General features: G+C 30.4%; 3 protein-coding genes and 1 pseudogene across 3 annotated transcripts; all 4 read right to left on the bottom strand.

Annotated features, from left to right (window-relative positions):
• Nucleotides 1-220: 220 nt before the first annotated feature.
• On the bottom strand, nt 221-2,235 carry LOC149062453 (uncharacterized; annotated as a pseudogene).
• An 8,682-nt stretch (nt 2,236-10,917) lies between these two features.
• On the bottom strand, nt 10,918-12,408 carry LOC107172891 (uncharacterized). The gene has a single exon (XM_015523187.2). The coding sequence runs from the start codon at nt 12,406-12,408 to the stop codon at nt 10,918-10,920; it is 1,491 nt and encodes a 496-aa protein (XP_015378673.2).
• Nucleotides 12,409-12,579: 171 nt separating this feature from the next.
• On the bottom strand, nt 12,580-15,183 carry LOC149062452 (uncharacterized). The gene has a single exon (XM_089215334.1). It carries the CDS (start codon nt 15,181-15,183, stop codon nt 12,580-12,582), a length of 2,604 nt encoding a protein of 867 aa, XP_089071460.1.
• A 111-nt stretch (nt 15,184-15,294) lies between these two features.
• LOC149062451 (uncharacterized) lies at nt 15,295-15,765 on the bottom strand. Its single transcript, XM_089215333.1, has one exon. It carries the CDS (start codon nt 15,763-15,765, stop codon nt 15,295-15,297), a length of 471 nt encoding a protein of 156 aa, XP_089071459.1.
• Between the last annotated feature and the right edge of the window lie 9,438 nt (nt 15,766-25,203).

Here is a 25,203-nt window from a genome sequence, read left to right as displayed (position 1 = left end):
CCTTTACAACACGTTAACACAGAACCATAAAAATTAAGATACCATATAAGTTTAAACATGATAATAATTCAAATATAGTAATAATAATAATATTAATAAAAATAATAATAGGTAATATAAAAAAAAATAGAAATAGTAAAGTAGAACAAAAAATTTTTCAATATTAAAATATTATGATAAATGTAGTACTATATATTATAGGTAAGCATCAATTTTACTTTTAATGCAGTAAAGGTACTGCAATAAATTTGTTTTCAAAACAAAACAAAATTATTTTATTTTTGACATTAGATATAGGCCAGGTATTTAATCTGTCAGATAATTTTTTCACTATAAATATATCAAAATATGATGAATTAATAGGATGCTCATAAAAACTTTCCGAATATTCAAACTTTTTTCCTATTAAAACAGCATTACCACTTTCTTTAGAATAAGCTATGTTAACTGGTTTCACCACTTCATTTTGTTTTGTATAAAAATACGAATCAGATCATTATTAATTTTAAGAATAAATTTAACAAATGAAATTGATTTATACTGTGGATTAGTTATAGTTTCATCAAATAGTGGTCCTTTATTATGTGGTCCTAATAATTTGTATGAATTTTCATTGGTACTAGAAAGAGTTAAATCAAATATTCTCAAACTCTCATAATATCTGTGAATCACTTGTTCAAGAGGTTTGTCAGGTTTTCTGATCATAGACTTTAATTTTTTCATGTAATTTTCAAATGGGAATGCGCTACATCTATCCAAAGGTCCGTATATTTCATAATCATCTGCTATATGAAGTAATCCATGAATATTGTGTGAAATTAAGTGACTGCCATAGATTTGTTCAAACATTTCAACAAAGTACTTTAATAAATTACGAGTATATTGTAAGTAGGAAGACAAATTTGGACTCAAAAGTATAATCATTGCAACATTAAGTGACATAAAATGTTTAAAGCAATCATCTGATACCACATCTTTTAAAACTATTGGACCAATATATAAAAGAAATGTCCGTAATTCAGTAGCCTTCCATCGAGCAATTTCATCTAAGCCTCTGGGTTTTCTGGAAAATTCACAGGGGAATGAACTTTTTAATCCTTTAATAGAACCTGACAAAATGTTTATTTTATGTGATGGTAATCTGACTCTCAAAGGTCCTTTCATCCATAATTTGATAAGTTTTTTCATCGTACCAAGACAAACCATATGCATATAATCTAATGAAAAATTAGATACTACATTAAATTCTGGCAAATCAACAATACAAGAAATGCTAGTTGAACTAGAATGATATTCTTCTTGAACTCTCTGAATATAACCATCATGAGTTCTAACAGATGGTTGAATTGTTGATTGACTAGGAGGAAAACAAGTTCTTTTAGTTAAATACTACCCCTCTATTTGACAACGAGTACAAGAAAAAAATCCACAGTGGCCTTTGATTTTTAAAACAAATGACTTAGCCGGCGTGTCACAGCAGATAAAATGAATCCTAACGCTATATAATTTATTATTGATTCTAATACCATTCAAAATTAAATCTTTTGCTTCAGAAACAAAGTCAAAAATAAAATCATTGCTGTCTGCTGGTTTTTCCATCCCAAGATATATTCCAATAGGAAAAACTACATTATTGTTTGGTACAATATATCCTAAAATTGGCCAAAACTGTTGAGATGTACTCTTTGAAATTGGCAGTCCATCAATACCAACTGCAACTCTAATTATATTCTGTGAAGGATTATCTGAAGATACTAATGGTAAAGTATTATAGTTAGTAATAATGCCATTCTTTAGACCAAAATGATAATATTGACCAGGATTTACTGATCTTATTATGTTATTCATGGAATTAGAATTCTTATTAGTACTTAAAATGGTTCTAGCATCTTTAGGCAACTCAGAAAAACATGAGTGTTTTCTTAAGCTAGATAAAAGAGAATTAATAGCAATATGCGGAATATTAAAATCAATAGCCCATTTAGCAATCATACAGCGGATAGAAAAAACATCATCAGTATAAAGATTATGTTCAGTTTCATTATCAATTGGGTCTTTTGGTGATTGAATATTATGTAGATATTCAAGGAAAATATTATTATGTTGACAATCATTAAGACCGGTTTCTTGAAACATTTCACTGACATGAGGTACAAAACTACTCAATTTAATAGAATTTGATTCTAAAATCTTGTTTGTGACACAATTAGGAATTTCTTCCCAGACATCTTCCATTTCATCTTGGGTTACATTTAATAAACTATTAGATTTAGTAGTTGTGGAAGTTTCACTTTTATATATTCGATAGGTTAGGTTAGTATATATTAGTATATTAGGTTAGGTTAATATCGACATATTCGATCACCAACAAATAATGGAATCGGAACTACAAATTCCCAATTCTCTTTCCGCTTAAGAGTAACTATAAAAGTTGGAACTCCTTCTGTTCCTTTATGACATATAGCACACTTTTTTGGCATGATGAGATACAAAGTTTAAAACTACTAAAAGTGTTTTCAATTAAAAACGCTCGTCGTTCGAGTTAAATTACATAACAATATACTTTTGTTTTTATACATTTTAGCGCAATTTTTGTTTATGTATTAGATTTAGGCGGGGAGATCAATGTATTGGATTTACAATGTTTTTCTTTCTGTGTTTGTATACACGTTTTATAGATGAAAAAATGCTTCAATCTTTAAATTTAATGAGTATTTCTGGTAGCTTTGTACTTTTATTTGTAGGTATTCGGAAAATTTACAGTACCTAGGTACTTCACAAAATCGGGAAAACGATAATTTTTACGAAAAACAAGATTTCAACAAAATCAACTATTTTGTTTTCGTAATTCCTTATTCTAGTAATTAGTATATACTATATAATCATAATTATAGACGTACATTTTTCTTAAAATATTTATATTAGCATTTTATAGACATAAGTCCAAAACACTAACACATAGGCCCCCTCCCATGCCCATATTTCTAAAAAAATGTATACATATTTTAAAAATGATTACAAAAAAAAAACATATTATAACATCCAATATTTTCCAAAAATTATGAACCCCCACCCTCACCAACCATGTCTCTGAAGCCACCCTTGACTCAGGCACGTATAGGTGTAATTACACTCGAAAGTCGAAATGTAGTACATGCTATTTATTAATCAGTAAAACAAATGCACCTGAGACCGTGGTTTCCGTTATTAAATAATAATGAAAAACATTAATCCGCTAGATAGTGACACATGTGCATGACTATTCTCTGTCCGGTCATTAGTAGCACGGATTCCATTATCAAGTTGCCAGACCTAATAATCTAAGACTAGAATAGATCTAAGAATCTAAGAATCTAAGAATAGATGGTGGAGGCGGTAGAGTACAACTGGTACAACAATAATCCGTTGTCATAATATAATTACTGATAGCGCAGCGCGTGCAGACAGTGCCCACAAAATAATATAATATAAATTATCCAGTTATTTTTAGAATAAAAATATTTATTTACTACGCAATTTGACTTCGACAATATATTGACGGACGATGGGAGAATATATATATATATATACCAATTAATATTATATTATGATAATAATTAGGTAATAATGGATAATCATCATTATAATAATATTATATTATTTTCTCGGTTCTTTTAAAATAATATTACAAGTGTATTGTAAATATGACGATACTATATTGTTTTATAAATAATCATATGTTACTAATGAATTAATATAGTGTGATTTTCTTATTGATTTTAAAATAATATAATAAGTGTATTGAAAATAAAACGATACTATATTGTTTTTTTAATAATAATTTATTAATTTCATAATCAAATAATAATAATAGAATATGATGTATTTTTCATAACGCAAATAATATTAGCAATGTAACATTAATAAAATAGTACTATATTATTTTAATTATATTATTTTAAATGTAATGAATTAATAATAATTTAATATTATTATAATAACTTTTTTGCTATCTGGGTGAATTGGGTATTTTAAATTAAATACCTACCTGGAAGATTTTAAAACAGACGTCAACTGCCCTTATGATACTTGAAAACTTGTAATATGTGTTAAGTAATACACATAAAAATCTTTTGCAATTTCAAAGTCAACCCCAACCACAAATTAAAGGCTGCAATGTTTTTTTTTCTTTATAGCAGTTATCAATTTCGATTTGAATTGAGGTATGTAAATCATTCATTGAAGCAACTTGATGTAAAAATGATTTCCGTGCATCAGATATGGATGTTTTTATAATACGTCTTTTATTGGTAGATTCTTTATGATGATACTTAGATGTAGGAACAAGCAGAGAATTCATAAGATCAAGTATCAAAAGATTTCTAGCATCTGAAATAGAAAAATCATTTTTACTTTTTTAATTTAATTTGATCAATTGAATCATCAAGATTACAAAATTGCAATCAAAATAAATATATTACCTAAGTCAGTTTCTTGTACTTCAAGTAAACATTGTAACAGTACTTTACTATTTCCATCTTTAATCCCACTTGACATAAAAGGAATGATTTTAAGAGCAAATTGATTCCATTTGTCAAAAATTAAATTGCCCTTAGAACTTGTAAACATGCACTCTAAGTCTATATCAATCTGAAATTAAAAATATTTATTGTTTCTGTTGAAACATTTAATTTTATGGTAGATACACTATATTCTTGAATATTTTAATACACATAATATATTAATTTAAAATAGGTAACTCATAAATAACTTAAGATAATAAACTAAGAAACGACTAATCTAAAGGGAGAAAATAACTCCAAACAAACATTAGTAAAACATACCAAACAATAGCCAAATGACTGTTTGTATATTGGCCATTCATCAAGAATATCATGGATAGTTATATTAGGCGAACAAAGGTATCGTCTACGAATTTCAGAAGTTTGTTGCCACTTTATTTCAACTTTGCTCATTGGTTCTACATTAAATTGAAGCCATTGCTTAGCGCTATTTAATTCAGCATCTGTAGAAAATTCCTCACCTTAATATTTTAAATAGGTGCCAATTTCAATAATTAATTTTTTTTTTAATTTACCTTCTGATTCATTATGAGATAATTCTCCAAAAGAGTTGGTATCTGAGTTATTTTCATTAAATTCCAATTTTTTAGTACCACTCCATAAATTATAACGGCGCAATTTGGCTATGGTATTATGGTATTTTTGATACAACAGTCCCTTAGGTTTTTGCTTCGGTACACTGAGATAAAATGTTTCCTAAAAAGAAATTTAAAAATTTAAAATTTACCTAGGTAATACAATTATTTAAAAATAGAATACAAACCTTAATTTAGATTTGAAAACTTCAATAATACCAACAGAGATTTGTTCAAATAGTTTAGGTGACGCATGTATTTCCTGTTGAATCAAATGCTCAATAATAACATCTGTCAATATTTTTCTTAATTCATCAGTAAGCTTGTAATTTTTTTTAAAAAAGGATAAAATTAGATTCCCTTTTCCAGACAAAGTCAAAATGTCTTCAACATTTATCTAAAATATAAATAATTAGTAGGTAATACATTTATTGAAAGTTTGATATAGGTATTTGCTATAAAATACTATAAAATATAAATATAATACAAAATGTTTATAATAATTATGATAGTAGTACTTATAACAAAACATATTTTTAGAATTTAAAATTGCTATTATAAAAATCTAAATTTCATAATTAACATTTTTAAAAACACCACCAAGTGACTTTTTTTAGATACTTTTTAATAAAATGGTTATAAAATAAAATAGTTCCTAAAAAACCTTTTGTTAAAAAAACCAAAATAATGTTTATGGGAATATAGAATAAGAAACCAAATATACACAACACTTTAAGTGTTTAGTACTGAAATAATAATTAATAAAATAATAATTAGAAAGGTATTCAATATTATGAATTTATTATTATATAAGTACTACTATAAGACTATAACCTGCTCTAATTCAGTAATATCTACTTGTGCACTTGGTAGAGGGTAGTTTGAATCTATTATTTAATAATGTTTTTTGTTCTAGGTACCTTTATTATGTTTTTCTTAGATAAAATGGAATTCTCAGAATCTGACGAATATGAACTATCTGAATTTAATTTATTCACAACTTTAGTTTCTTCCTGAAATAAATATGATATAGATATATTATACACATTACACAATACATTTATACAATATAAAAGTCACACAAAGGAAGTGTATACTGATTAATAACTTACAGTAATAAAAGATGCCTGCCACTTAATAAGATGATGTTCGAAGATAATTCTCTGACCATACTTATTCTTGGGACAGAGATTATTTAGATGGTTTTCTGTCATGTATTGCAAGCCTTCAGTTGTAACACCATACTCTGGAGTATTAAATATATATCATATTTGGTGTTTTATGGTTTTCATATTATCATTTTAACACATTAATAGACACCAGTATTGATATAGCAGTCATTTTTAAATTTGATGTACAATATATATCTTACAAATACTATATTAATAGTCCAAAAACTCTTTAACTCAAAAACTACATAAATGAATTGTTGTTTATCCTTAAATCTTCCTCAAAGTTTAAAATATGTAGAGTAAAATACACTTCATATTTTAAACGTACAATATCAATGACAAATCAAAAAAAAAATTTTAAAAAATAAGTTTTTTATAGAATTTTACTATTTAGTAATATAATATAAGATCAAAATATATGAAAAAGTAAAGCAGTGAATTTCTTAAAAATATATTTGGAATAATATTCTACTATCCTACTTGTCTAGTGTTTATACATTATATTATTTATTAATTACAAACTAATAAATATATTTAAAAAAATTGTGGCTATGTATTCTTATAATTTTCTAATCACTATAAGAATAACTTATGAGCAACTTTGTATTAAATTTTCAAGTATTTTGATTGGGCCAATAAAATTTATGGACAAAAAAAATTTTTCAGAAAAATTGAAAATTTCAGTTGTCTATAAATAACTCAAAAAAAGTAATATATATAGTATATAGATAACGCTAACATAAATATTTGGGGAAAATGTTAAGTATTTACAGTGATTAGTTTTTGAATTAGGTACAACCATATAAATAAATCGATTTGGTCGAAAACTGGTTTTGCGTAAAAATTCCCGCTTTTCTGTCATTTTGTCTTTGTTTTTCTCGATTTTTTTGTAAACTGTTGGAAAATGTTTACTTTTGACCCCTATAATGCACCAAGGATATTCACTTTTACACCAGAAACCATCCCAAAGTTTGAAATTGAAGCATTATTTCGACTAGTTATGCTGTACACAGACACACACACAAAAAAAAAAAACAACACATAATAATTGTAAAATCAATACATTCATTACTTCGTTCAGAATCTAAAACACATGTCATTGTAAATTATCAATAAAACAATAATAATACATTCTACACTTAGAATCTATATAAGAAATAAATTTTTTTGCTATACCCATATAGGTGTATTTAGGGAAGAACTTGTGGGGTAGTTAAGCTCCCAAGTTTTAATTTTAGCTCTTCCTCAGTTTTTTAATCATAATTTTGTTTAGAATATTTATTATTAGGTTTTGCACTGTTGATACAATTTTAATTCCAAAAATTTTCCCTAGTTAAATTTGTGTTTGTACCCATATTATATTCATATCGATACCACTATACTAGTATTAGGTAATGTTGGTCTTGGTATGATTTATAATAACATTATTATTGACCGTTGTTCTTTTTATGTACAATTCAAATACATATTTACAATTAATTTGTTGAATTTAAGACAGTGTATTTCTACGCTTCATTTGAAACTTTCAGCTATTGTGACTTGTGAGGCTAAAACACTACACACCAGTTGCCATTGATTCAATAAAATAAAAAACATATGTTTAAGTACCTACCTATAGTTGTCTGTTATTTTGTTATTTAGCAGCTCTTTGACATAATATTACATTATAACGATTTTGCTGAACAATTAACAACATTTTTTGAATTATAGCCTTCTATATGTCTAATGTCTATTTACCTATATAGTAGCCTAAACTTAACACGAACACTAATATAATATACCTATTTGATTATTATTCGCTTACAACTCCATACGCAATGCGTCATCCATATGTGCAACAATATGCTTTATTAAAATAAGGTTTATGTTTGTCTTAATAATACTCCCCTTACCTTGCAACGCTACCTAGTACTTAGTCAGAGGCGCAACTAATGGGCTAAGTCCTCCCCCCCATGATTACAATTAAGTCGCACATAAAAAAATGTTCCTTATTGATTTAGATATAAGCCCCCTATGGTTTTTTTTAAATATATAGTTTTGTTTGGTAGTCTGTAGACCCCAGAATTTTAACCATAGTTGCGCAAATGTACTTGTTCTACTATATATTTATTATTTATCAATAGAATATACGTATACCTAATATAATCCAATTGAGCGCAAAATGAAATCATTTTTTTACAGCCCTTTTTCTTCCACTGTATGTTTCTGAGCATGACTCTGACCTCCACTATAGTATAATATGGTATTTTGTTCCATTTTCAGATTTTTTTGTTCCTCTATTAAATTTTATGAAAGGATCAAATTATCTTCGAAACTGAATATCTCCGCGGAACAAAATGTCACTCTAGTATTTTTTTGTACCCGTTTTAGGATTTTTTGTTCCGTTATTATTTTTTTTTTAAATGGATCAAATTATTCACAAAACGGAACAAAAAGTCCACCGAGTGGAACAAAATATCCCCGCAGAACAAAATGTCGCACTAGGATATTTTGTTCTGTTTTAGGATTTTTTGTTCCGTTATAATTTTTTTTTTAATGAATCAAATTATTCACAAAACGGAACAAAAAGTCCACGGAGTGGAACAAAATATCCCCGCGGAACAAAATGTCACACTAGGATATTTTGTTCCGTTCTAGGATTTTTTGTTCCCCCTTTTGATTTTTAATTAAAGGAACAAAATATCCTACTTTTTTTTTGTTAAAATATTAAAAAGGATCAAAATGTCTCCGTAGAGGAACAAAAAATCCAAAAACCGAACAAAATGTCTCAAAAGGGAACAAATTATCCCGCGGAACAAAATATCCCAACACCTGTGCATGGCGATTAGGTATATTATTTATTTTTTTGTTTTGTATCTTATTCATACAAGAATATCTAATGTATAATGTAGGTATAATCAATTAGGAAATGTATATAAGTACTAACTTTTTTTAAGACTAATAAATTCTTATTCTTTTATTTTAATGCAAAAATGTAAAAATAATAAATATTACAGAAAAATTAATCTCGTAACAATAGTTGTGGGTGGTAGGTATTTTCCGTAAATTCGTAATCGTCGTCGTCATTCTTTTATTCTACTATATATGTGTACAATTCATATTTATAATTTTATTTTGATATGTATATGAAATATTCAATACGTAAAAGTAATTTTTTGGTTATCAATTAAACCTCCCTTAAATTCTTTTATCGTGAAAAAAATTAGATACCCATATGTTTGCGTTCTTCGGGGTAGTATATATTCTCATAAAAAATGATAGGAACATCACTGGTCATAAATTCTTATTCAAAATAGGTATTCAATTAATGTGTAGGTGGTTAATAAAAAAAATATAAATAATTAGATACCTATCTGCTTCCTGGTTTTTTTTTTTAAATTAGGTAATAATATAATTGTTTGGCGCATAAGGTGACCACAATAATAATGGAAGAGCCTTGTCGCTATATAAAGAAAAGATTTAGTGGACTGTATGAAGAAAAATATAATTAAATAAATAAGAATAAAAAATGATAAAATAAACTGCCTGGTTGGCAATATAATCAACAATAATTAAAACATCCAATAATAAGATAATAAGTATATATATATAAATATGAATAAAATAGCACAAATGACCACTTGGTCCAATACAAAACAATATAATATTATAATAATAATAAATCACAGCCAAGTTGACTCCAAAAGGAGAAATAAATAAAACAATTGACAATAATAATAGTAAGTTATACAAATAATAGTTATAAATAACTTATAATCAATCTTGCTTTAAACGGCCCTTATAACAATATAATAATATCAATGGCGCCTCAGGTGGCTTTTGTACAAATAATATAACAACAATGAGGTAACTAAATTACTAATATTAAATATTGAGCTGCAGCTCACACAAATACAAAAAAATATAATTCACTTACGTGGCCACATAGAACAAATGGTACCGACACAAGACAGCTAGCAAAAAAACAAAGGAACCAGGTGCAATTCGCAAATGCTGGACCAACAGACACAAAAATGTCAAAGTTGCTCTATTTCTGGTAAAGTGACAACCCTAGGCTAACAACACAAAATTAATAAAATATTCAAATTAGAGTTGCCGAACCATAATTACCAGACAATAGGAACAAGAAACCAGCGTTGATCACAGCAAAAAAAAACCAATATAAAAAAATCACCATACACGAGTTTTGCTCACAAAAAAAAAGGGCTGTTACATAATATAATTTCTGGGTAATTACCACTAAGACAGGAAAAACTTGTCGACTTGTCCTAATGACGGACGAAAAAGAAAAGAAAAGAGAATAATTTAAAAAGAAAAACATATCAAAAAATAACGAATATGGATGTAAGCACTATCGCCGCCGCCGTCGATAACAACTAAGTGCTGCCAACACTAGTGCAATGCAACGGCAAAAGACACTCACAAATTATTGGCACCAACATACAGGCATAAAACCAAACAAAAACAAAAAAAAAAAACTAATAAATACACGAAACATTCTCCCCCCCTGAAAGGAGCAAGCCTTTCAAGAATATAAACTTGAGTAGATTAACAAAAAAAAAAAATAAATAAATAAATAAATAAAAAAAAATAAAACAATATAACAATTTAAGTAGAATCCAGGTTTCCTTCAGCTTCTTCTTCAGGCCCAGGAAGTAGTGCAATTTTGACCACTGGTCGCTTGGTGACTGAACCATTAGAACCTTGGACTGACACAACACGAACAATACCATCAGCACCAGGATGAAGGTCTACCACTCGAACCATGTTCCATTTCATGGAGGCTAGATTTTCTGTTTTTAGGATAGCCAGGTCCCCAATTTTGATATTTCGACTAGGCTTGGTCCACTTTCCGCGTACCTGCAGCTGGGGTAAATATTCCTTACTCCAGCGCCTCCAGAAGCCTTGAGACATTCCGCAAACTAATTTCCAACGTTGCAACTTGTTGCGAGGAACCTCTGGATAGTAAGGTTCAGGAGGTAACAATAGATTTCCACCCACTAGGAAATGCGCTGGTGTTAGTGCAGTATAGTCTGACGGACAGTTAGAGGCTGGAGTCAATGGACGACTGTTGAGTACTGCTTCAATTCTACATAAAAGTGTAGCCATTTCTTCAAAGTTGAGAAGCGCACTACCTGACATTTTTATTAAGTGTGCCTTAGTAGATTTTACCGCTGCCTCCCATAATCCGCCAAAGTGGGGTGCTGCTGGAGGTATGAAATGCCACTGTATGCCATGATCTGCTACGGTTTCTTGGATTGAACGCTTACCAGATACAATCTTAAAATATGAGGTTAGCTCCTTTTCTGCACCAACAAAGTTGGTGCCATTATCACTGTAAATATGGGCGCATTGCCCGCGTCTAGACATGAACCGGAAGAGGGCAGCCATGAAAGCACTTGTTGTTAAGTCACTAACGAGTTCTAAATGTATTGCCCTGGTAACAAAACAAACAAATACCGCAATATAACTTTTAATGGATTGGACCTTGCGTATGCCACTTCGTATGTGTATGGGGCCACAAAAATCTACACCTATTTGTGCAAAGGGCCGTTCCATCGTTACTCTAGCTCGGGGTAGGGGCGTCATCAATGGTACTTGTAGAGTAGGCTTGGTTTTGTAACATATGAGGCACTTATGTACTACACTTTTTGCAATTATTCGTCCCCTTATTGGCCAGAAGGTGCCTTGAATATGAGCTAGCAATCCTTGTGGTCCAATGTGTAACAAACGTTTGTGCTCGTATTCAAACAATAATCGAGTTAGTCTGGACTTTGATGGCAGTACTATTGGAAACTTCATGCTGTCTGACAAGTTTGACTGAGACAAACGACCGTCCACACGTATTAACCCGGAGCTGTCAATGAAAGGATGTAACCTTTTTAACTGACTTTGTTTGGATAGTTGCTGATTTTTACTCAACTTGTCTAAATCATTATGGAAGGCATACTTTTGAGTAAGAAGTAGCCAAGTTGTTTTTGCGTTAGATAACTCAACCACAGTCAATGGTCCTTTCTTCCTGAGATGACATATTGCTGAGGGAATACTACTGTTTGATTTAAATCTTAATATCCATGCTGTGATGCGGATTAAACGCATGAAATCAGAATATTCATCAAGCAGGGTGGTAGTAGGCAGAACAGTAGCAAGAACTAGTTTGACTTGTCGGATTTCAGGAACTTCATCAGTCAACAGAGGACACTCCGGCCAGTATTTTTTATCTTGGCTTAACCATGAGGGACCGTTCCACCACAACTCGTGGGTACTGAGCTATTGAACATCGATGCCTCTAGTTATTATGTCAGCAGGATTACTGCTGGTGGGAACATGCGTCCATTGCATTGGACTGGTGAGGTCAATTATTTGTGCTACCCTGTTAGCAACAAATACCTTGAGTGGTTTAGAAGTGTTAATCCAAGACAGCACGATTGTTGAATCTGACCAAAGTATTATGTTTGAAGAATTTATAATAACGTTCACTTTGGCTAATTCAAGTACAACATTATGAACAAGCTCAGCCATTAGAAGCGCCCCAGAAAGTTCAAGCCTTGGAATTGTAGTTGGCTTCAGTGGAGCAACCCTAGATTTTGATACAATCAGTGACACTGATATGTCACCACTTGGGGCCAAAGATCTTAAATAAACGCAGGCCCCATAAGCGTCTTGCGATGCATCAGCAAATCCATGAAGCTCAATTATTGAAGCGTCGACATTAAGAACAGTTCTAGGCACTCTAATGTGTTCAAGCTCCTTAAATTGATGATAAAAGTGCTTCCAACGTAACACGAAATCAGTTGATAATGGAGAGTCCCATCCAAGTTTCAGAGTCCATAATTGTTGCAAAAATATCTTGCCTTTTATAAGCACAGGCGTTAATAGCCCAAGGGGGTCAAATATTTTGCTTATGTCCGATAATAAAGTACGCTTGGACATTACTACAGGAGGATCCCAGTCCTTGAATGTGAATCTAAAACAATCAATGCTAGGCTGCCATGTTAGCCCTAAAGTACTTATGGTGTCTTCATCATTGAGTCTCAATAAGTAAGATGGATCTTCTTCAGTATGTGGAATTTGATTGAGTAGTAATGGAGAATTTGAACACCATTTTCTTAATGGCATGCCTGCTGCATTCAATACTCGACATAGTTCAGTATAAATAGAATAGCATTCGTCTATAGAAGAGGCTCCAGTGATTAAGTCATCGACATAAAAATCCTCACTTATTGCACGGATAACAGACGGAACAGTGGTGTCATTTGCTAGTTGAGAAAGACATTTTGTAGCTAAAAACGATGCGGACTTTGTTCCATACGTTACGGTGAGCAATCTGTAATCATTAACAGGGTCTTCGGGAGAATTTCTGTACACAATACGTTGCAGATTACAATCTGAAGCGGATACCTTGACTTGTCTATACATTTTTTCTATATCTCCAGTAAGGACGTATCTATGCACACGAAAGCGCAACAATATTGAGAAAAGTTCAGGCTGGGTGGCTGGCCCGCGTGACAATATATCATTAAGGGAAACACCGGACTTGCTTTGCGCTGAACCATCGAAAACAACACGCACCTTAGTAGTGAGACTATTTGATTTTATAACTGCATGGTGAGGCAGATAGTAGGATTTAATTTCTATTTCATTCGCTGGTACTACTTCCATGTGGCCGAGAGCTAGATATTCTGCCATGAACTTGCGATATTCGGTGGCTAAATATGGATCTTTAGCTAAACGTTTTTCCACATTAAAAAGTCTTTGAACAGCCATGCAACGAGAGTCGCCAAGATCATCAATTGGTTGGTGAAGTGGTAATCGCACAACAAATCTACCATGTTGATCACGACTAACAGTTTCCAAGAATTGTCTTTCAACTTCAGCCTCCTCTTGCCTGAGTGATTCAGATTTAGTACTTAGCAAAGCTAAAGCTGAATTACAATTGGGATGGTATGTCGATATTTCATTATTTATTTGAATTGACGATAGAAAAGCCCTACCCGCCAATACCCATCCAAGAGCTGTATGATGTAAAATGGCACTATCTGCTAAAGGATACCTTTGTCCACTAAAAATGCTATAGGACACCTCAGCTCCAAGCAATATATCAATCGGTCCGGGAATATTGAAGTCTGGATCTGCCAATTGAGCCTTAATTGATTCAGGAATTTTCAGCGTACCAGCATCAAAATATTGATGAGGCATTTTGTTGGTTATGTTGGTAAGCACGTGGAATTCTAGTTTAGTGCAGAAATGACTATTGATGCGCGATGACAGCTTGGCATGGATGACAGAAGAAGCAGTTGAATTGGTCATTCCTATGCCAGAGATAGGACATGGTGATGATTCAAACGGTAGTTGCAGTCGCTTAGCGCAGGCTGTAGTTATTAAGCTGATCTCAGCACCAGAGTCAATTACTGCTTTGCATAGTTGAGGTGCACCATTTATGTCACTAATGGCCACAACAGCAGTAGCTAATATGATCACATTGCTAATTGATTTGGAACCAGCATTGATATTGTTTTGTGATGTAAGAACTTTAGCGAGACAAACAATTTTTTCTGACTCTGATGACGATTGATCCAACGGTGCGCTATTAACATGTAGTTTTTCATGATGACGCTTGCCACATTTAGGACATGACGAATGTCTACATTTGCTTACTCCGTGTCCATAGTATAAACAATTGAAGCATAATCTGTTCCTTTCAACAAGGTCACGGCGCTCATTCACATTCATTGCATCAAACTGCATACAACTGGGCAATCTATGTGGACCTGCGCATAAGTTACAACGTGGAGCCTTATAAGGCTTTTGTGTGTGTTGATCATTATTAGTATCTGCTAACAAAACCTTTTTTGTACGAGCCTTGTAGGTCATGTTGTTTTTGACTGCTTCATCAGAATAGGATACCGTTGCAATGTCACCTGCTTCATAAACCGTTATACGATTGGACAAGAACACTTCTAAATCTTTATACTTGGGTAAATCCTATGTGTCTTGTTTGAGCTGCCACTCAGCAACAGTTACATTATCTAAACGGGTACACATGAGGGTCACTAGCCAGGCGTCCCATTGATCTACTGGTTGATTGAGGGCTGTTAGAGCATTAATATTTGAAGAAATGTGGTAATTTAATCGTTGTAGCTCACTAGCCGAAGCCACCGTCACTTTAGGTGTTGTAAGCAGGGACCGTATATGTGACTGAATAATTGAACTTTTATTTTCAAATCTCATTTTCAATACATCATAGGCTACTTGATAATTTTCTTCAGTTGTTTTAAAATTTTGAATTACTTCTCTTGCAGGCCCTTCAACACATGTTTTTAAATAATGAAATTTTTGAATAATTGCTACATCTTCATTTTTGTGAAACATGGTATCAAAATCATCAATGAAGGCTGTCCATTGTTGCCAATCACCATTGAATGAAGGAGGCTTGAGAGTAGGAAGTTTTAACATATTGAATTTTTTATTGTTTAAATTACGGCTATATGATGGAGTGGTTTCTGACTCATGGGCTCTATCATACTGCTCTAAAAGCTCTAACAACGTTGACTTTGTATCAAATAAAAGTTTTCAGAACACGCTTCTGGCCTTAATACATTCTTGTTCAGTCTTTGTACCATCACTTTCTATTTGGGCTTGGCAATCCTCAAATTTGTCAGCCATCGTGGAGATTTCTTCAAGTTGTACCTGTAGTTGTGCTTTGGTATTGTTTTCAGTTGTGAAGTCCCTAGAAAATGCATTGATTTCATTCAGTGTAGTTATCATAAATTTGATTCGAATTGCTGATGTTGTAGACATGATGACAGAAGTAACAGTATTTAGTTTTATTTACAGTATATATAAAAAAAAAAAAAAAAAATAATCCTAACCGTTACAATAATATAATAAACAAATGGCTTCTATATGACTATACAAGAAATTTCAGAATATAACAACAACAAAAATAAAATAACATATGTATTTAGATATTAATATAACCAGGCTAGTTAATATAACTGTAATTTATTTAATATTCAAATCCGGCCCGAAGGACCAAATGTTTGGCGCATAAGGTGACCACAATAATAATGGAAGAGCCTTGTCGCTATATAAAGAAAAGATTTAGTGGACTGTATGAAGAAAAATATAATTAAATAAATAAGAATAAAAATGATAAAATAAACTGCCTGGTTGGAAATATAATCAACAATAAGTATATATATATAAATATGAATAAAATAGCACAAATGACCACTTGGTCCAATACAAAACAATATAATATTATAATAATAATAAATCACAGCCAAGTTGACTCCAAAAGGAGAAATAAATAAAACAATTGACAATAATAATAGTAAGTTATACAAATAATAGTTATAATCAATCTTGCTTTAAACGGCCCTTATAACAATATAATAATATCAATGGCGCCTCAGGTGGCCTTTGTACAAATAATATAACAACAATGAGGTAACTAAATTACTAATATTAAATATTGAGCTGCAGCTCACACAAATACAAAAAAATATAATTCACTTACGTGGCCACATAGAACAAATGGTACCGACACAAGACAGCTAGCAAAAAAACAAAGGAACCAGGTGCAATTCGCAAATGCTGGACCAACAGACACAAAAATGTCAAAGTTGCTCTATTTCTGGTAAAGTGACAACCCTAGGCTAACAACACAAAATTAATAAAATATTCAAATTAGAGTTGCCGAACCATAATTACCAGACAATAGGAACAAGAAACCAGCGTTGATCACAGCAAAAAAAACCAATATAAAAAAATCACCATACACGAGTTTTGCTCACAAAAAAAAAGGGCTGTTACATAATATAATTTCTGGGTAATTACCACTAAGACAGGAAAAACTTGTCGACTTGTCCTAATGACGGACGAAAAAGAAAAGAAAAGAGAATAATTTAAAAAGAAAAACATATCAAAAAATAACGAATATGGATGTAAGCACTATCGCCGCCGCCGTCGATAACAACTAAGTGCTGCCAACACTAGTGCAATGCAACGGCAAAAGACACTCACAAATTATTGGCACCAACATACAGGCATAAAACCAAACAAAAACAAAAAAAAAAAACTAATAAATACACGAAACAATAATAAATTATTTTTTTAGATGTACTGTCATAGCTTTACCTCCCATGGAGTCAATGGTTGAGCCATCATTTTATTACCAGCTACAGCCGCAACAACAGCAGCTGCAGTTCGTAACGCAGCCACAGCCGCTGCAGTGTGTAATGCAGCCGATGTATTACATACACGGTTATCTACTAAGGTTGGAACTCGCTACTATGTTCCCTATGAATAGCCATGTCGAAGTGGCGTAACTAGTGAACTAAAAGCGCTAGTAGTAGTTGGCCCGGTTTTAATATATAAAGAATAGGAGAAAATAAGTTTTTTTATCTAAAATTTATAAAAATTTGTGTTGTAATGAAATAAATAACTTATTTAACTTTTATTTAAAATAAGTTAATTTTGATACGGAATTTTATTTTTTATAGATTAAGATGACTTAATTTTCAATAACTATAATTATTAATTAAGTACGTAATTAAAACGAAATATTATACCGTTTATTGTGATAGAAAATTGATATCACGTTTTTCCCTCCAAAAACGAGCAGATATCATTCTTCAATATTTAATATTTTTTTTTCGAGTATTTGTTTTTGACGTTATACAGGGTGATTCTTTTATCAAACAACACTTATATGGTGTTTGTGTGTAAATACCACCTAACATACACCTATAACACACAAACACCACCCAAAACCACCCAACTTTGGGAGGCTATATCTTGTAAACGAATTGACGAAAAATGAAAATTTAAACGTGAAAATTCATTGAAAAAATAGCCTTTTTAGTTTATCAAATTTTAAGTATAGGTTGTCATTTGAAAATCAAAATTTGATAATAGTTAGCCTGATAAATATAAGGGTGAAAATATTTAAAAAATATATAGTTCTAGAACAAGATGGTTCCAAAATTTTGAAAAAAAAAAATTTGAAAAAATTCAATAGTTTTTGAAATAATGAGTGTTGTTTGATAAAAGAATCACCCTCTAGTGTTAATTAGGAGATGACCTATTGGTAGCATACCTATTGAGATTTATAATATAATTATATTTATTTTATTATTATTATTTTAATTTATTAATTAAATAATTCTAACCAAGTTGAATCAATGAGCAATTTAATATCAAACATCTTTACTTCAAATAATTTTTCAATAAAAATAATTGTTTTACGTTTAAGTAGTACAAAACTATAAATTTTAGTATGTTTAACATATAAAAATCGGGTCGACTACTACTAGCGCTTTTAGTTCACTAGTCACGCCACTTCAACATGTGATAACGTGCCGTGCTCCAACCTTAGTAGATAACCGTGATTACATACTGCAGCCACAGCCACAGCCAATCCGCATCAAAAAAATTAGTGAGTTAAATGATTTAATCAACTTTAGTTAATGACGTAATGTACCAATATTAAAACATTTTAATTATAATTGATTACAGATTGTTTTACGTGCAAAAGACCGGGCCACAAAGCAGTAAACTGCTTTTGGCAAAGAAAAGGTATGTTGATGCATATATATTTGAAAACACGTGTGTTTTTTTTGGCAGAATTTCTAATGGGCACTCGTAGTTATCTGCCATGCCCGGGTGGGGAGCGGAGGTCTCTTCAGACAGTGTGAACTGCCCATGACCGGGATACGAACCGGTGACGGTGATGCACGTCGGGACCGATGCGTTAAACCGTCAGGCTTTGCACCCCCTCAAATAAGTTAATTTAATGTAACATTAATAAACAACTACATGCCTATAATAAATATATTACCATTAATCCTAACCATTATTCAATGTTTTTTTTATTGATTCAAATTAACATATTATTTACCATTAGCATGCCACATGCCCACATGTATATATTTTGATCTTTTTTAGGCTCTTTTAGTTTTTATAAAAACTTACTAAATATGCATTAACATTAATCATTATTATAATAAAATAATTGTAACAAATAAGTAAAACAACAAATTCTTAATAATATAATAATAATAATATTGAATTAACCTACAGTTCCACAATAGCTAATGACCATTGCTGCTGAAGCCTCAAAAAAAAAAAAATATATTAATATTGAATAATAAATATTTACAGTAAATAAAACTTAAATTTTTAATCTCATAAAATATCCATGACATTAATTTTAACTTCGCCAAACATAACATTAATAATAATTAATATATACATTACACTTAATACCTAGATGTTATATTTAATGATTTTGATTTTTTTAATTGAAATAAGCATATTATTAATCATAAATACTACCTAGCAAACATATATTTTTATATTTTGTACTTGTTGTCCGTGAATCTAAACAATAATAAAGGTATTATCATTATGTTAAACTACTAAAAAGGTACTTTTAATTCATTGATTAATCTATGTTTCAGATCAACTACAACGGCCTCCATTAAAAATAAGACCTCCTAGGCCAAAAAATAAAAGGAGCCGCTTTAGAACCCCATGTTGTAAGTTTCAAATACATTTTATTACACAAATACACAACACTGTTGAAAACAGAAATTAATAGTATTTTCTTTTTTAGATGATCCAGAAATAATTAAAACAAAAAATAAGTAGGTAATTATTTTAAAATAAATTTTATTTGTAACAAAAACTTGATTTTTTATTATACCTATATGAAACCTAATTTCAAAGAAAATAGGAACAACAATTTAGTTTGGTAAATGACTTGCAAGTGTACCTACACTTATACATTCATTATTAATTTTTATGTAAAAGGTAAATGATTTAACTCTCAGATTGGATACAATTTTGTTTTTGTTTTTTTAATGAAACAAAAATAAATAATTTATTTATATAGGTAAATAAATAAATATAATAATATAATATGTTAACAATAAATTATCTAAAGATCAAATAATAATTAGCTCCATAATTAGTAATATACCTACAATATATAATGCATATCTTAATGACATTAACTGAATTCCATTTCCTAAGTCCGTACTGCACAACTAGAATGCAACCAATATTTTACTTTTGGGTTTTTGACACTCACATTATATATTTTAATATTTTATAATTAGGTACAATTCCGTATAACAAAAAAGTACAGAGTCATAAACATTACAAATAAATACAATTAAGTAATACAATAAGAATAATAAAAATAAAATATAAAAATTAGTTTTACAAATTTAACTTTTGAGGTTTTTTAATAATCCTATCACTCTTCCTAACCTGTGTGACTTCTGGCTTAACTTCAATAACACCAGACTTAGTATTCTCTACCTCAGTACTAACTTTTCCTCCTTCCTCAATAATACTTTCCAATTACTGGTTTGTTTTCACTAATCCTTGTTTTAATATCACTCAAATGTTTATGATTATCATTAATATTTTTAACTCTATCATAATTTGATTAATATGTCTTTTCCACACTAAAGAATTATTAATTTGAACCAGTTAAGTAACAGGTGACAATACTTTAATAATTGTGCCTGGTACCCACATATTACCAGAACCATAATTTCTGCACATGACAAAATCTCCAATCTTATAGGATTTCTCTCTATTGCCTCTAAAAACATGTTAAGCATTTTCCAAACACTTGTTATATTTATTCTTAGCAAAAGGAATAAGTCAATCGAATTGAGTTGGCAAGGTAAGCCCAATGTGTAATTCTACAGGAGTAACCCCTGTAGAACAGTGTTTAGTACTGTTATACGACATAACAAATCTATATACATCCACTTCAATGCCAGAATTAGGGTTACATTTTTTTATAAAATTTTTGAAAGTACGAACAAGATTTTCAGCTGCACCATTTGATGCAGGATTGTAAAGTGAAGTTTTAATATGAAAAACTCTATTTTTTAGTAAAAAATCTTCCATCTTTTTAGAGCATAAAGATGGGCCATTATCAGTCACAAGTTTAGCAGGAATGCCCCAATAAGCAAAATATTCTCTTAAAATTTTAATAGTTGAAACAATAATTATATTAGGCATAAATTTAACATACACCCATTTTGAAAAAGCATCTATTATCACAAGAAACATTCTTTTATTAACAGGACCTAAAAAATCTAATGAACCCCAAGAGATGGGCCATCAGGCCAAGGCCAATTATGTACAACTGCCTTTGGAGGATTCTCACTATGAATCAAACAAAGTTCACATCTTTTTGTAATACCTTCAATTTCTATATCAATTCTAGGCCACCAAATAAAAGAACGAGCGACACTTTTCATTTTAACAATACCTTAGTGAGTGCTGTGTAATTCAGTTAACAATTCAGTCCGAAATTTAGACGGTATTACTAAACGATGTCCCCAAAATAATAATCCTTGTTCAATTGAAAATTGATCCTTACGGTTAAAATATGGTTTTAATTCTTCAGATACCTTTTGAATGTCAGTAGGCCACTGACCAGTGAAAACACTAAAAAAAACTTGTTTAATAATAGTATCTTTTTTAATTTCATTACAAATATCTAAATCAGAAATTGTTTTAATATTTTCAGTAATTAAATTAATAGAGTAATTTTTGGAACCATATGTCTGACGATGTAAGGGATTTTATAATGCGATGTGATTCTTGTCAAAGAGTGAATCCAACTTCGTTAAAAATAGTTCCTGAATTGAAATCCGCGGAAATTCCAAAACAGGTACCTAATATGTTATATTAGGAATCTTGAATTAAATTTTCAAACTTTATAATATCATTAGGTAATCAACTTTTTTCATGAAAAATACAATTTTTTTTTAAAAATTAGGTTTTTAATCAAATTGGAGTAGACATCATGACTCTACCAGAAGTTGATGGGTTCAAATATGTAGTTGTTGGTATAGATTATTTTTCTAAATGGTCAGAAGCAAGACCTATAAAAGACAAATCAGCAGTAACTGTTGCACGATTTTTATATGATGAAATAATATGTCGTCATGGATGTCCAAAAATACAAATTAGTGACCAGGGAAGAGAATTTGTAAATAACTTGAACGACGAGCTATTTCGTCTCACAGGGACTGAACAACGAGTTACATCGGCGTATCATCCGCAAGCCAATGGTCTGGTTGAACCGTACAATTAAAAATTGTTTGTTGAAAGTATTACAGTAGAATGTATTGCAATGGCCATATATTTTGCAAGGTGTCTTATTTGCACATAGAACGGCACAACATTCTTCCACTGGATATACGCCATTTAAAATATTATATCAACGTGATGCTACTCTACTTATTGATATTGATTATGAAGATAAAGATAAATATTCTGAAGCAACCAATAGCAATCAGTATGACTCAGATTATCAAGATAATGATTTGGATTTATTTGATCAAGAAACATTTAAAATTACATTAAATAAAATGATCGTTATGAGGAATGTAATGGAACAAAAAGCAAAAAAAAATATAGATGAAGCACAAACACGTCAACGTTATTCATTTTCCAAACGTCATAAAGGTCTATTCACACATGTCCGGTCCGTATCCGTACCGTCCGGTCCGTGTCCGACGTTTTTACATTGTATGGCTTAAATTTAATGTTATCGTTTACATTTGTCCGTTCCGTACCCGTTCCGTATCCGTCTCGTCCGATTCTATTTGTTCAAAACTATGTTTTGTCGGATGGCACTGATACGGAGACGTATTTTCGGTACATGTAAGTACAAGTCAATACTGGTTCGATCAGGTCTGATCAAAAATATAGTGCCCCAAAATCGTATGAACTTTACCGACTCTAGTTTACAAACAGTTGTAACAAACGACAACGGCTGTTCATACCAACAGTCCTCAAAATTTGTATTTTGTTTCAACAACGAAAATGAACAATGAAAAGTTGATCGAAGCTGTGAGACAGCATGAAGTGCTCTACGATTTGTCTCATTCTAAATATATTGACAGCACATACAAAGATACTATTTGGAAAGCTATTGGAAAAGATCTCCAAAAAGAAGGTAATACATTTCAAAACAATATCATTTATGATTAAAAAAAAGTATATATTATGGAGTACCTAGTATAATACATGATTTATATATTATATATTGTATATTATAATATTTATATTTATACATTTTTTATTATTTATACATTATTTATACTTACCAAGTTGGTAGTACCAACGTAAAACCACGAACTTTTAAAAAAAAAGACTACAATTATAACCAATGTGTATTGTCTACTGTAAAGGTATATCATACTATATTGTAGATATATTACGGTAAATGAAGAAAAAATTACGTATTTTTTTTTATTTATGCAACTTATAATATGCGTATTTTATGTAACATATAATAGGTATGGTTAGTTATAATAAAAATGATGTACATAGGTAAGTATAGACTCAATAAGTGCGACAAATTATTATTTTTTTCTTAACATTTCTTAGACTTAGAGGTATATTGTATATATTATTATGAAAAATGTTTTAATTAGTTTATTAAATATTATATAATAATATGAAATAACTTAAAACTAAAATTATCTAAAACCTAAAATGTAAAAAAAATTTTACTTTTTTTACTAACAAAATTCATTTTGACACCTTATCATTTTGCCACGGTACAAAACCAGCTGGTGAATTAAAAAAATCTTTATATAATTCCCTTACTTCAAAAGCTGCTTGACGAGCACTGCCACCTTGCATAGGTATATTTTGTAGTTCACTGCTTATAGTAGGAGGATCATTGTGTTGTAAGAAACTTGTAGCACGACAGTCACGTCTAATAAAATTATGAAGAACGCATGTTGCTAAAATAATAAAATCTGCATTTTCTGGCTTAGATTGGATTCTCCGATTGTAAAGACGAAATTTTTGCGACAAAATTCCAAAAGTGTTTTCCACAACTCTGCGAGGTCTACATAAACGATAATTGTAAATTTTTTTATTAAAGCAATCCAATTGTTTTCCAGGATACGGTCTTAACAAATAGGTTTTGAGAGGTAACGCTTCATCTCCAACCAGGGCCGGCTCTAGACAAAATGTATACATAGGCAAAATCAAAATTTGCCGCCCTTTATTTTTATGTCTCTATTTACTCCTTGTCCCCTTAACAATATCTTTTAACATATTCATGTCTACTTCGAGTTCAAGTCACAGTATACCTTATATGTTATAGTTATAATTTATAATTCACAAAAAAAAAATATTTTTATTCAACTAAAGATAATTAATAAATATAATATATTAAAGAATAAGAATTTTATTTTTATATAATTACACTTAAATAGTTCACATTTTTGTTGTAATTTAAGTACCTTAAAATAATAAATTTTCTTTACAAAAATGTTAAAAACGATAAAACAAAAAGTCCAACAATTTTACTTTTTATTTAATTTTAATTTTTCTAGCTTTTAATGCTGAAAACTCTGCTACTATTTCGTCCATGTCCAGTTTGTTTGATACATCTTTTTCAATTGAAAGAGTTGCCAGACCTACTAAACGCATTTGACATATTTGGGACCGCAAATAGTTTTTTATAATCTTCAGTTTTGAAAATGATCTTTCCGCACTAGCTGCAGTTATAGGTAATGTCAGTAAAATCTTAAGCGCTGTGACTAGGTTAGGAAAAAGCTCCACCATTTTCCTTTTGCAAATGTACTTCAAAACCTTGCGTGGATCATTTTCTTCATCCTTCGAATGTCTTTTAAAAGCGATAATTTCTTGATGTAATTCTATAGAATTAATATCAGTGTTTAATCCGTCGTCAGAAGTGAGAGAAAGTTGTAGATCTTTACAGTGTTTTAACAATTCATTTTCATCTTCAATTATTGTTATGTTATATAAAAATGAAAATAAACTATTATGTTCAGATAACTTACCAAATCTTTCAATTATAGACTGAATACC

This window comes from Diuraphis noxia, unplaced genomic scaffold (assembly GCF_037042655.1).
Source record: "Diuraphis noxia isolate RWA-SAM2 unplaced genomic scaffold, SU_Dnox_SAM2 contig0001, whole genome shotgun sequence".
NCBI lineage: Eukaryota > Metazoa > Arthropoda > Insecta > Hemiptera > Aphididae > Diuraphis > Diuraphis noxia.
The sequence above is the reverse complement of the archived record's forward strand: the minus strand, read 5'-3'. Positions and strand labels throughout refer to the sequence as shown.